The following is a 13432-nucleotide window of genomic DNA, read 5'->3' on the forward strand; positions in this document are numbered from 1 at the left end:
TCTTGCCGTGAGTAGCAAACTCCCATAAGACGCCGACTACAGCCTAACGACCACACAAACTTACCTTTTCCATCCTACGGCCTGCGAGGCTCACCCAGTTGTTTTGGGGAACAGGAAGTCCCCGTTGGATGCTGGCAAGAGCCTCCTGGCCACCTATCGTTACCTTTTCTGTCCCACATCCGGAGAGGCTTACCCGTTCGATGCGAGTGCTCCCGGTTAGACAACCTTACCTTTTCCTTTTCTATGGTCAGCGAGGCTTACCCGTTCGATGCGCGTGCTCCCTTCGGACGCTGGCGAGAGCCTCCTGAACAGACTTGCTTTACGTTTCCACTCTACGGTCGGCGAGGCTTACCCGTCCGATGCGTGTGCTCCCTTCGGACGTCGGTAACAGTCTCTCGGCCACGCAACTTACCTTTCCATTTGACGGTAGGCGAGGCTTAACCGTCCGACGCTACGAGGCTCGTCCTTTCGCCAAATCCTGCAAAAAAAAAAAAAAAACAACAACTCTCAGCTACCCTCAGATCTTTTAACCCCACCTGGTGAGGCTTACCCGTTCGATGTTCTGAGTTTAATGCCCCATCGGATGCCGCGAGAGTCCTCCCAGTCGGGTTTTCCTTTCCACTCTCCCCGTCCGGCGAGGCTTACCCGTCTGATGCGTGTGCTCCCTTCAGACGTCTGGCGAGAGTTCTCCCGGTCGGGCCTATGCTTGCCGGCCGCAAGCGAGTCTCATCCATCCGATGCCGTGAGTCGGGATCTCCCTTCGGATGTTGCCAGAGTCCTCCTTGTTGGCCAGCCCAAAGCTTTTTATCTGCCAAACCAAGAGGACCCAGACGTCCGTCATTCTGAGTCTCAATCTCCTGTCGGAGGCTTCATGGGCCCTCTCGGTCAGCATTAGGCCCTTCACCCACTGAATAGCAGGGGCTATCAGCCAGTAGGGCCCGTACACCGACACCGTGACCTATTCCGGTTGAGGCAACTCGGGTCCTCCCGGTCGGGCACCCCAACCACGCTGCTCCTCCTCATCGGCCGGTAGGGCTCACCGTTCCAACGCCACAAGCTCCAGTTGAGTATCGGCTCGAGCCTTACCGACCGAGCGCCAACAACTACGTAGTTCACTAGCTGCAGCCGGTAGGGCCTACTCTCCCAACGCCCAAGTCGCTCCCTCTGGAGTACGTAGGCCCTTCCAGCCTGCCAACGAGATGACTTCTCAGGAAACCAAATCAGCCCCCGCCAGTACTCTATGCTTTTTTTGGGGGGGCATTCTTTAAACTGGCGGCTGTCCTCTTGTACATTTGCTTTTTTTGGGGGGTACTCTAGGTTCGGGCCATTCCCGAGCTCGTAGCCCTTCCCCGGACAGCACGCCAAATACGCATACCATACCTCAGCTAATTATATGTAAGCGTGAACTAGTGAAATGAAATTTTATTAATAAGATTCGGGAGGAGCGCGTCAGATACTTAGCCTAATCAACACAGGTGGACCATAATCAAGTAATCAATCCCATAGTATAAATATCGCTGACTTCCCTCTATCCATTGACGGTTTATCAGTATCCCTCCTCCACCCCATCTCCTCACTTTAAGTTCACTTTATAAATAGACGGGGAAGGGGGGGTACTCTAGGTTCGGGCCATTCCCGAGCTCGGAGCCCTTCCCCGGACAGCACGCCAAATACGCATACCATACCTCAGCTAATTATATGTAAGCATGAACTAGTGAATTGACTGACAAGCCTCCTGTTCCCATATTGGGAGAAATCGGAAGTATGCAGGCATTGTGTGTGCTGTGTGAACATGTTACTGTAGTTCTAGACTAAATGTGAATGTGCATTAATTCATCCCACTCCCAAAAAAACAAAAAACAAAACAGATTTAGTATTCATCAAAATTACTCAGTGAAATGCAAACTCAGAATATGACGCAAACCTGCTATAACTAAATATATTAAATAACACAAATGTATCTATTCCCATTTTATTAACAGTGTCTTTGCTGCTGACCTTTAATGATCCAGTTCAACCATACTAATAATTAAAAAATGACTTTAGATAAACTAACAATTGTGCTTCATTGTTTTTTTTTTTATTGCTGAAGAGTGTTGAATCTTCTTCTCCTGTGTTCTACTGTACAGACGTGAATTTACTTTTCCTTCAGCCTGAGGTTTATTCATTACACTTTTTGGTGTAAAAGGGCTTTTACATTTGCTATAAATAGAACTTCTTATATTAAAAACAATCAAGCCCTGCTCATATTTAAAAAGTAACGTGAAAGTAACGCAAAAGTAATGTAACACATTACTTTCCATAAAAAGTAACTAAGTAACGTATTTAGTTACTTTTTTAGGGAGTAACGCAATATTGTAAGGCATAACTTTTAAAAGTAACTTTCCCCAACACTGGTTAAGATAGTAAGACAGATCCTCCTAACATTCACAGGTTTTTACTATTTCAATTTTAATGTAACTGCATTTAGAAGCAGACTTGAGTATACCTCTGATTTATTTTCTTATTTGATCACATTCCATAACATTTCATTAATTTGGCTGTTTTTTAACCCTTTAACTGTCACCCTGTCCTGAATACGGGGACGCCTACGTTTACTTCACTATATTACAATCAAATCTTATCTAATCTTGACAAACTGTATATTGTTGGAAAAGTCTAAGACTCCCAAATAAATATTTTACCAATGTTTGTTGTTAAAAATTATGTAGGAAAAGTAATAGATTAATTTATGACAAGAGTGCACCCCAAAAAATTTACATTATAACAGGAGTTCTGACCTTTGTTAAAAGAAAGACTTCTTTGTTGCCTTTTTCTCTATCACATTGTAGAAATCATCAGAAATTATATATCAACTGAAAACTTAAAATTCATCCTTTAAAACCCATTTTAAAATCAGACATTGCATTACCATGTAAATGGTACATCAATATCATGTTACAAAAAAAATTATGGCACACAGCCACAAATTAATGTTCAGGCAATTAATGTAAACAGACAGGGTATTTAAGCACACAGAAGGTAATGAGGGAACTGGAGACAGGTGGGGAGCAATCGATTAAAAAAAAAACAGGAAAGACCAAATAAGGAAACAAAAGTCAATGAACGTAATAGTTCGCCCTCTCCCGGAACGGTGCGTCCTCACACCACAAGGGGAATACCAGCGGAGGGAGGGTGGGGGTTCTGGAGGTGGGCGTGGGGCAGGCAAGGGGCAGGCGAAGAGGGAGCAAGGAGGTAGGAACCAGGGTGGAGTGGATGGAGGGAGGAGCCCGGAGCAAGAGGAGCCAGATGGTCCTCCAGAGACCAGCCAGGATGGAGATCAATGGTGGATTTGACGGTGAGAGGAGCCATGGTGGAGGAGGAGCCGGCAACACCAGGGGGCCGACAGACGGAGACTGCACCGGATGGGTGAGGAGCCCAAGATGGAGCAGCGCAGCCGCAGAGCCAGGGTGAAGCCGAGGATCCGGAGGGCAAAGGCGGAGCAGAAGGCTCAGGCGACCAAGGCGGAGGCGGGGCCCTGGAAGACCACTGCAGAGCCGGAGTGACTGAGGATGGAGGTGGAACCAGAGGGAAGGAGGAGCCTGACAGAGCCAGAGGGATGGAGTGACGAGGTGAAGCCTGAGGAATGGAGTCCTGAGGCGGCGGCTGGTCGACGACTGACCAAGTTGGAGCCGGAGGGACGAGGGAGCCCGGTGCAGAAGGTGGGATGCCAGGCCACGGTGGAGACGAGGGAGCTAAGAGCCAAGGCGAAGCCGCTGGGTCGAAGGACCGAGGAGGAGTCCAGGGCTCGGAGGCTGGAGGCAGAGACAGGGAATCCACACGCCAAGGCGGAGCTGGACCAAGGCGAACCATCGCGCCCAGATGACGCGGACTGAGGGTGAGCTGCGGGACTGACTGTTACCAGCAGAGATGAGGTCGAGGAACTGGCTGGTCTAGGAGGAGATGAGAGAGGGAGGACGGGAGGAAACACAGGAGGATCAGGGCTGGACAGAGCCAGCAGAGAGACAGGAGATACGGAGCAGGGGAACAGGCAGGTCTAGGAGGAGGTGGGAGAGGGAGGCTGGGAGGGAATCCAGGAGATTCAGGGCTGGACGGAACCAGCGGAGACACAGGAGATTCAGAGCTGGACGGAACCAGCGGAGACACAGGAGATTCAGGGCTGGACGGAACCAGCGGAAAAATGGAAAATTCAGGGCTGGGCGGAACCAGCGAAGAAACGGAAAATTCAGGGCAGGGCAGAACCAGCGGAGAAATGGAAAATTCAGGGCTGGGCGGAACCAGCGGAGAAATGAAAAATTCAGGGCTGGGCGGAACCAGCGGAGAAACAGAAAACTCAGGGCTGGGCGGAACCAGCGGAGAAACAGAAAATTCATGGCTGGGCGGAACCAGCGGAAATGGAGCAGAGGAACTGACTGGAGGAGGTGGGAGTGGGAGACTTGGAGGGTATACAGGAAGATCAGGGCTGGACGGAACCAGCGGAGAAACAGGAAATTTAGGGCTGGATGGAACCAGCGTAGAAACAGGGGATTCAGGAATTACCTCCATAAACCAGTCCATAAGGTCCATAAATTGCTCCATACAACTTTCAGAAACTGAATACAGCTCATTCTCAGTCGTAGAAGTGTAGGCAGGGCTTTCCTCCACACCCTTGATCTCCACTAAAACTTCCACGACTCACGTGTTGCCAACTCACACACCTGGTCAGTCGCGCTCTCGAGGTCCTGCTCCCTGTCGGTGAAAGGCTCGGGCTCTGCGGCTGCGGTGTGCTCTGGCTCCGTGCGGCGTGATGGCGGCTGGCTGGTCTCTGGGTCGGGAGTGGGGCTGGAGATATCCTCTTCGGCGGTGCAGATGGTCCATGAAGATCCATTTTTCTCCAGCACCCACTCCACGAAAGCGGCGAAATCCTCTCGGGGACCGTTCGCTGGTAGGCGTGTCTTACACCGCTCGCTCAGGCCGGTGTAGTAGAAATTTTAGAGCGAGCGGTTGGGGAAGTGGGTAAGGCACGCCAGATCAAGACAGTCCCTGGTATGGTCCTCCAGAGAATGGTCCAGTTGCTCCAGGCATAGGAGTTGGACTGCTGGAATCGCCATTCCGGGAGAGGGAGGAAAACACAAAACCAAAAAGAAAGAAAAACGCCGCTAACTAAACTGTTAAGGTCCGTGATTCTGTTACAGTTGGGTGTTTGCTAGCCTAGAAATAAAGCGCTCGAGGAGGGTCTTGATCAAATGAGGAGTTTACTGAACATCGAAGGAGATAACAGACAATATACAACACATTAACATCATTATTAGGTTAGGTTAATCACGGACGAAGAAGATCTAAACAGACAGGGTATTTTAGCACACAGGAGGTAATGAGGGAACTGGAGACAGGTGGGGATCAATCAATTAACAAAACAACAGGAAAGACCAAATAAGGAAACAAAAGTCCATGAACGTAACAGTGTTTTTTATTGTGTTGACTGTGATGGATATTTGCATATTGGCATTCTTTCTTGAATTAATTTGCTTATTGAATTGTGATTGGTCTTATCTCTTTTACATCTACTTAACCATCTGTAGCCAACTTTACACTGCAAAGAGTGAAAGCCACATTATGTGCTGATACTTGTACACAGCTGACAGGAAACTAGAAGCGTACTGAGTGCCATGACAATGGAAGAGTTAAAGATGGATCTTATTTGACATTTAATTTCCACACAACCGAAGAAGCCCTAAAACTCTTCCTTGTCTTGCAAACACTAGTCTTTCCTTCTAGAAAAGAACAATTAACACTTTTTGAGTAATAAAAATTTATTTCACCCCTCCCCAAAACACATAATGGGCCCTATCATACACTTGGCTCAATGTGGCATAAGGCATGGCTCAAGTGTTTTTGCTAGTTTCAGCCCGACACAGTTATCATTTTCTCATCCTGCACCACATTGTGCAGGATGCGAATAGCGAATGCATCTGTGACCATTTGTGCACCCATGAGCATGCTGGTCTAAAAAAGTGGTGTATTAAGGCTCATTGTTGGCGCGTTGCTAACTCAAACCTGGTCTAAAATCAATGGCCCATTTTATTAATTTTTTTGTTATTAAAAGAGCACGTTAGTAGAAAATGCGCTTCTGGGTGGGTCCACAACATGTGTTTACTTTGCTTATTAATATGAAACAATAAAAGATTAAAAGATTATTATTGTGTACATAAATATAAAAATGCCTGTTTTCCCGTCATTAAACTAGCAAAAGTGGATCCGGACATGCCCTGAGTACACCTGCCCCGTGCGCTTTAGGCCATGTGCTTAAATCGTTAAAATAGGGCCCAATACGTTTAAACCACTGCTTAAAATTTTACATAATGCAGACTGATCAATTAAGACATCTTTTTGTGTTGCTCAAATGACTCAAATGGTACAGTTTGCTTCAGAGCTCTTTTAGAAATTTAGAGTATTTTTGCCAGAAGTGTATTACTTGTCTTTAATTAAAAGTTAAAAATGACGGCAAAGTTGCAAAAGTGATTTTCATGAGCTTATGCTGTGCCAAGAGTCACTATCTTTCGAAATTAAGACTCTTTAATAAGACACTTTGTAATATTTGATAAGCTGCAGATCCATAGCTATTAAACTAATACTACTAAAGACTGTAATACAGCTTTAGATTAACGTTCAGTGATTAAACCAAGGCAGTTACTGCATTTTTTTTTTACACAAGCACAATTGCCACAAAAAGTGGCCTCGGCCGACATTAACCTTCTCTCTGGTGAGCATTCTGAATCGCAAATAAACTCACTTAACATGCATAATGAATGATAAATGTTCACTGTACAGCTAAGCTAATGAAATGAAGGCTTTTAGCATGTGTCACTCTTGGTTTTACCTTTTCTCTCCCTTGTACCATTCAAAGACTGGAGAGGGGACAGCTGCTGCCTCACATCTCAGCAGGGCAATCTGACCGGGTCGGACCCCGTGACTTCTCATCTCATGGATTGCTGGAGGAACTACAGAAAGAAAATAAAAACCAACATGATTCAGGGAAAGAGTGAACACATGTAATAAGCTAACTCAAATAAACGAACCCTCTGAGCCAGAGAGGGAAAATCCTTCTAAAACACAAAGTTTTCATTCACAGTCATGTGAATGAGGCAGAAATTAATTAGCAACAAGATTCAGAGTGGTCAACACATTTAAATCGTATGGGTGAAATGCTAAGAAATACCATTCGTCCCAAGGGTTGGAGAAATGAAATGAACTGCTCAGTGATAAATTGTTTAATGTCTGTTCAAAGGCTGGCTATCTGAGAAAGGTTCTCTGAATATGTGCATGTAAAATGAGAACCCTTTCATGTTCACAAATGCAGTGTAAATCTCTCTAGCGGTGTCAGTGAGAGAGCTTTAACTACAGGCTGAATTTTAATTTTCCAGCTCGTCAAGAAACAACAATCCTCTCTCAATGGGAAAAAAGAAATGTTTATCATACATAAATCTTCATTGTATATTATTTCTTATAGCAGGAGTTAACCGAGTAAGCTACTAGAATGGCATGCTTTCAAATACAAAATGACATATAGAAAAAGGCTATAAAAGAAATAACACCATACTTAATATACACACAAATAAAGCAGGAATGTACAGAATACTAAGTTGAACACGATATAAAAAATAAATAAATAAATAAACTGAAAATAACTCCTTCAAGCAGGTGATCCACTTATGTCTTTCTAGCTAGCGTTAAATTACTTGCTATGTCTGAATTTGAGTAGGGGACATTTATATTCCAGGCAACTCGTTCTTTGAAAATCACCTGCAAGTTATTGAGGTCTGTGTTCAGACTATTTTTTCCAGATTTAATTTTTGACATTCTCTTCTATAACCCCAGTGTTGAAGGTATGAAGTTCTCCAGGCCTTCAATGAAATGTTTCATGTTATCTGAGCACTGAAAAGAAATTTCCACCATTGTGGTGAGAACAGTAACAAGGATTTTAAAGTATGATTTGGCTCCATAGCTATGTCACATAAATGTTAGCGCATTAACATCTGTGAAGGCATGCTCTTCCCCATGTTGTACACGGATGAGAGATTCTCTCATTTCTCGTATCAGGAAAACTACTTTGCAGCATTTGAATTTCAAAGCATCTAACAGTAAGTGAAAGGAAAAGAAAATATCGCTGATTTTCTGAATTAGAAGCAGAAACATTCACTGAGATCAAATTATATACTATATAAAAAATTATATAGTATTTGATAGATTGCTACATAGATTACCATCTGAATGTCAGGTACCAATCACCTGAATTAAATAATAAATATCTTTACTAAAGAAATTTCCATTACTCTTTTTACTCCTAGAAATCAAAATGTTTTCCAAAGCTGAGAGAATCCTAAACAATATGGATATTCATCACAGTAATCATTGTGTTGAGAAATTTAATTCTGTGATATTGTACTGCTCATCATTTCTTCACTGCAAAATCTCCTGGGAAGGTATGAAAATAGCAGTGTGACACATCAACGCAGCTTGAATGCAGAGTTTTGGCATATGTAGGAAGAGAAGTCTGTCTGATTCAAAAAAGTGGCAACGGATGAATCTTCTGCTTTGGCTGGATCATGCATTTACAGTACAGGCATCAACTCATGAAAATGCCTAGGGAGCATTACATAACCTGAGCATCACAGAAGCAGGCTAGCATAAGATATAAGGATAACATAAAATAAGAGATTAAAGGAACACATTGCTGATGACAAAGGCGAGGACAGATGACTGCTTAGCCTAATATATTGGTGCAGAAAAGACAAGACTGAGAGTGCAGAGAATTTTAAATCAAAGTGAACTGCCTTTTGCAACCCATTTTACTGCAGACGACCATTTATCTGATGTACGAGTGAAACAGGAGAACATAGGAACAAATGGGGTTAGACTGTGAAAATGGGCACATGATATAAATAATTACAAGTTATTATTTTTAATGTTTAAAAACAGCTATGCTGCCTCAAATTGTTTTGTGGAAACCCAGGATTTGTAAAACAAAAATATATAATTAACATTGTGAATGCCTTTATTTTCACACTTCTGAAATTTAATGCATCCTTGCTGAATAAACATATATATATATATATGCACACTGTGTATGTATAAAACATGAGAACTGTATTGAATGATAAGACACAAAATAAAATTCTAAATGAATATAATATAAGTATAATAAATATAAGAAAGTAAATAAGATACATTTTGATTCGATGTCGACTAAAGGACAGAGGACACACAGGATCCACACACCATAACATGTTTATGGACCGAGATGACAATGGAATTCAATTATAAACAGATATCCATGCTGATGGTTCAAATAAGTCAATATATTCTTCATTTACAACTTGATATCAGGTGTCAAAAACAATTTAAAATACATGCAAATGCATATTTAGAGATGTCAGCTTCTGCAGTAAAAAAGATTCTAGCAATTCAAATCAGGTGTCAGGTGATATGAAAGCATTCGGATTTGTGAAAAACTGAACAGAAAACTGAATCTCTAGCACCGTTCACTTCAAACATTTGCCACACTACCTGACATTTCAGTTGGGATGCAGTCAAATATTTCACACCTTCTCTGGCCCATTAATCAGTGTGAGCTTACTTAAAATGGATTTGGATGCTATAATATGGCAGAACCAGAAAATTATCTGCATATAGAGCCAACGTGAGAGAATTCAAGGGTGCATTTACTAGAAACATCTATGCGCCTGTTGTATGTGTGCACAGGCTTCAAATCTGCAAAAACACCTCCATATTGGAGGCTACACAAGTGGATTTCAAGTTAATTCAGCTTATGTGTTTTGCACATAAAAACAAGAGATTTGAGAGCGGCTGAAATCTGCTGAGGGTGAGATATGGTATGTATCTTTCTGTGTCATTCATCACTGAGATTTGTGCTGTATTGTAAGCTATTGGCATGCCTTGGCAGGCTGCCTAATAGCACAAGAGAAGCTGGCTCTGATATATATCCACATAGCTAACTTCTCCTATCTAACAAACCACTGCATCTGTCCTCACTGAGGGATGATCCAGTTCATTATAAAGCTGCATTAGCGAGAACTACCCAGGGAGGAAAACAAAGCATTAGCCACCACTGCAACCACAACTTTTCACATTAATTAAAATCGTTTGAGCACATATACTGCAGTGATAAAGGGTCCAGAGGGACAGAATTCATGCAAGTCATCTAATTTTAAACATCAAAATATATTTGAAAGCATAATGGAAATAATGTATCAGCTAGTCTTTGGATGCATCTTAAAAAAAAAAAAAACATTTTGGCTTTAAAAAAAAATCTAATGAAATAAATAAAGCTTCAGAACTGATCCAAATCACAGAATTTTTAGTTTTCATAACAAGAATCATGAACAATCACATAAAATGACTCTTTGTTTTGCAGATCACAAAATAATATTTTTTTTTGATGAAGAAGGTTTCAGCTACCAGTACAATGATGACAGAATATTCAGTTTTGGTGAACTCTTAAATATTTGTGTTAAGAGAGCACAATTGCTAATGCAATAATCCACACAATGAATAATGAAAAAAATCCCTATTTAAACCCCTATGCACAGCTTCTAAGTTTCAATTATATTAGTCTTTTAAGGAGTTCTCATTATAGCAAACACACATCAGCACAGGCTAATGCAGAATCATGGTGTAAAAACCACGAAAGCCGTACAATCCCAGTCATTTACAGGCTTCATAACAAAAGAGTGCAACTGTAAATCAATGGTGAGTTTCTAAGCTTGTACCAGATGGGAGGGACTGAAAATAGCAAAGTTGGCATGAAAAATGGATGCTGCGGGGCTTACCGTTTGACAAATTTGCCAGTTGCGGTTTGATCACAAATGCAAATTAAAATGACAAGGTAGAGATTATGTTTTAGAATACCTGTGAACACAGCACCTCGCAAATCGGTGAATACGTCCATATATGCCAAACAAGGTTCCCTAGGGTTCGGTGCCTTCGAGATTAGTCTTTCATGCACAGATTTGACACGTACAAAAATGCAGGTTAACTAATTCAAAATAGACTGCTATTGATTTATATTTTTACTCTTATTATTATAAATCTAGGCATGGTAAAACCAGATTTTACAAGTGAAAAAATTCAATAGGAGCCCCCGTTCAATCAAGTTAAATAGGATTTTCTATTATCACACTGAAGCTAGAGGTTAGTGGGTTGAACTGAACTGCATGCTAATCCAGTTTATTATTTTTCCTCTTAATAAGTTTCATAAAATCACAGCATGTCTGACTTTAGAGTTCGCTGATGTTGGTGTCGGTTGGATGTACAGAGTGACTACATGGTACAGAATGGCACATCTCCCAACCAACAATAATTAATTTATCACATGATGCTTTGGAGGAAGGGATGATTTATACAGTCTTGCACCTTTATCCTCCCAACAAGTATAACATGTTATTTTAATTACAAGATCAATTAATAACCCAACTCTTCAGCCAGATGCTAAAATGAGTTTTCTTCACAATTAAGGAATGGACTCATCAGTCCATGACTTATCAGCTTATAAACAGAGAGACTGCTTCAATTGCTGTCTCCACCTCATTGTCCTATTCAGTTCGCCAGCACTGGGTTTAGCAGCCAAGATTTATTAATTCATTAAGTTTTCCATTTAAAATTCAAGAATAACATCATGTTCTTTCTCTAACACATCCAATCCTTATAAATAACACTCATGCTAAGGGAACACAGGCTTTAGTATGTCCCACAGAGAATATGCACTGTGGAGAAAAGTATTGAGTTGAATGAAATCATTAACCACAGTGTCACAAATCTATGTAAATAGACAAATTGGCTTTTAGCCTATCGTGCCGAAGAATAGGAGCCATATTGTACTGTGCTGTGAAGATGGGCACTCCAGACAAGCTGTTATTTGTCTGTGAAGCCTTTTAATATCGAAGGGGCATAATTCATAGCGTCATTTATGGAAATGCATTACGGTCTTCCGTTAGTATGTGCGTCAGAGGAACACAGTTTGCAGTTTTGGGGGGCTCAATCAGTGAGGACTTTCATTACTTTTAATCTCTGGTTTCAAACCCGACATTCACATTACAGCAAATGGTGAAGAACAAAGAAATATGTGTGTCCAGTGCATGCTAGAACTACATTAAAGCTATTGAGAACTACACAGAAAACAAAAAGTCATTTACAAAAAGTAATTACAAAGGAAAGCAAGTAACACACTGAATTAACCTCTTAACTGAAATAAATACATAAACAAACAATATATATATATATATATTTTTTTTTTTTTTTGGAATATAAAATTTCCACAAAAAAGCCATTTATCTAACTAAGTTATGTTCCAAATTTGAAGTTGATGTCAGTAAAAAGGTAGATTCCTGTGATTTACTTTGTTATTTTCATGCATTTTCCTGACAAAAACGTATAAATGTCTGTCATAATATTAATTCTATCACAAAATGGTCAAACATAGAACTTTAGAATAAGATAAAATAAATTCGCGAAGACATTTTCAATTACATGTGTTTTGTCCAAATTAGAAAAAGTTTTGGCTAATACATTTTGTTATATCATACTTGACATCTGGTAGAGGAGCTCGCTAAACTATTTAAAATACCATTTCTATTTTAAGACAATGTCTGATTTCAAAATGGCTTTCACAGGATGAATTTTGACTGTTTAAGCTTTTAAATGATATCCAATTTAGGACAATTACTAAAATATGTGATGGGGAAAAAACACCAAGATTAAACATTACATTTTAAAGTAGAAATATTTTTTATATTTTCTTGTAAAACATAGGCTTTTCAATAATCTGTTTTATTTACAACTTAATTTTTTTTACAGTATAAACAGCACATTATAAAAATGAAATAAAAATTAAAACATTATTGATCATTACTCAAAATGTGTGTTTTATGCTTATTATATAGTTGTGCCATTAGCTTAGCAACATCTTAACAGCCTCCACTGAAATCAATTGTTGCCAGTAGGTTTTGAAACAGAGGTAATGACATTGATTGATTTCAAAAGCCTATTGTAAGCCTGGACAACTGTTAAGATTGACTTATTCTTGCTAGTTTTTCTATGCTAGGTTTCTACTGAAGTAAAATTCTACTGAATGCTATGTAGAGGCCTCCTCAATATCCTTCTTATCCAGTCTTGCAGACAAAGAGGCACTTTCATTGCTTTACATAGTTCAGGAATTTTCACAAATCTACATTTGCCATTTCCTAACTGGGAAACCTTCAACAATTTCAGTCACACTTCAAATCAAACAGAAATGATGGGTCACTATCGGTCTGTGCCAAGTAACAGTGCATTTCTTCTCTGATAAATCTCAATGTTCCATAAAATCGGGCCATGTTTTTAACATATGCTTGGTTGGCTGCAATGTACTGCATACCCAATGAATACAGCTGTACAA

General features: G+C 40.8%; 1 protein-coding gene across 2 annotated transcripts in view; it reads right to left on the reverse strand.

The window, feature by feature from the left end:
- Positions 1-13432, reverse strand: part of negr1 (neuronal growth regulator 1) — a 125899-nt gene that overhangs the window by 57361 nt on the left and 55106 nt on the right. For both annotated transcript variants that reach the window (XM_059570900.1, XM_059570901.1), the window contains exon 5: positions 6860-6980. In XM_059570900.1, coding sequence (XP_059426883.1) covers positions 6860-6980 — 121 coding nt within the window. The remainder of the gene's footprint in view (positions 1-6859; positions 6981-13432) is intronic.

Source organism: Carassius carassius, chromosome 17 (assembly GCF_963082965.1).
Source record: "Carassius carassius chromosome 17, fCarCar2.1, whole genome shotgun sequence".
In the NCBI taxonomy this organism is placed as follows: Eukaryota; Metazoa; Chordata; class Actinopteri; order Cypriniformes; family Cyprinidae; genus Carassius; species Carassius carassius.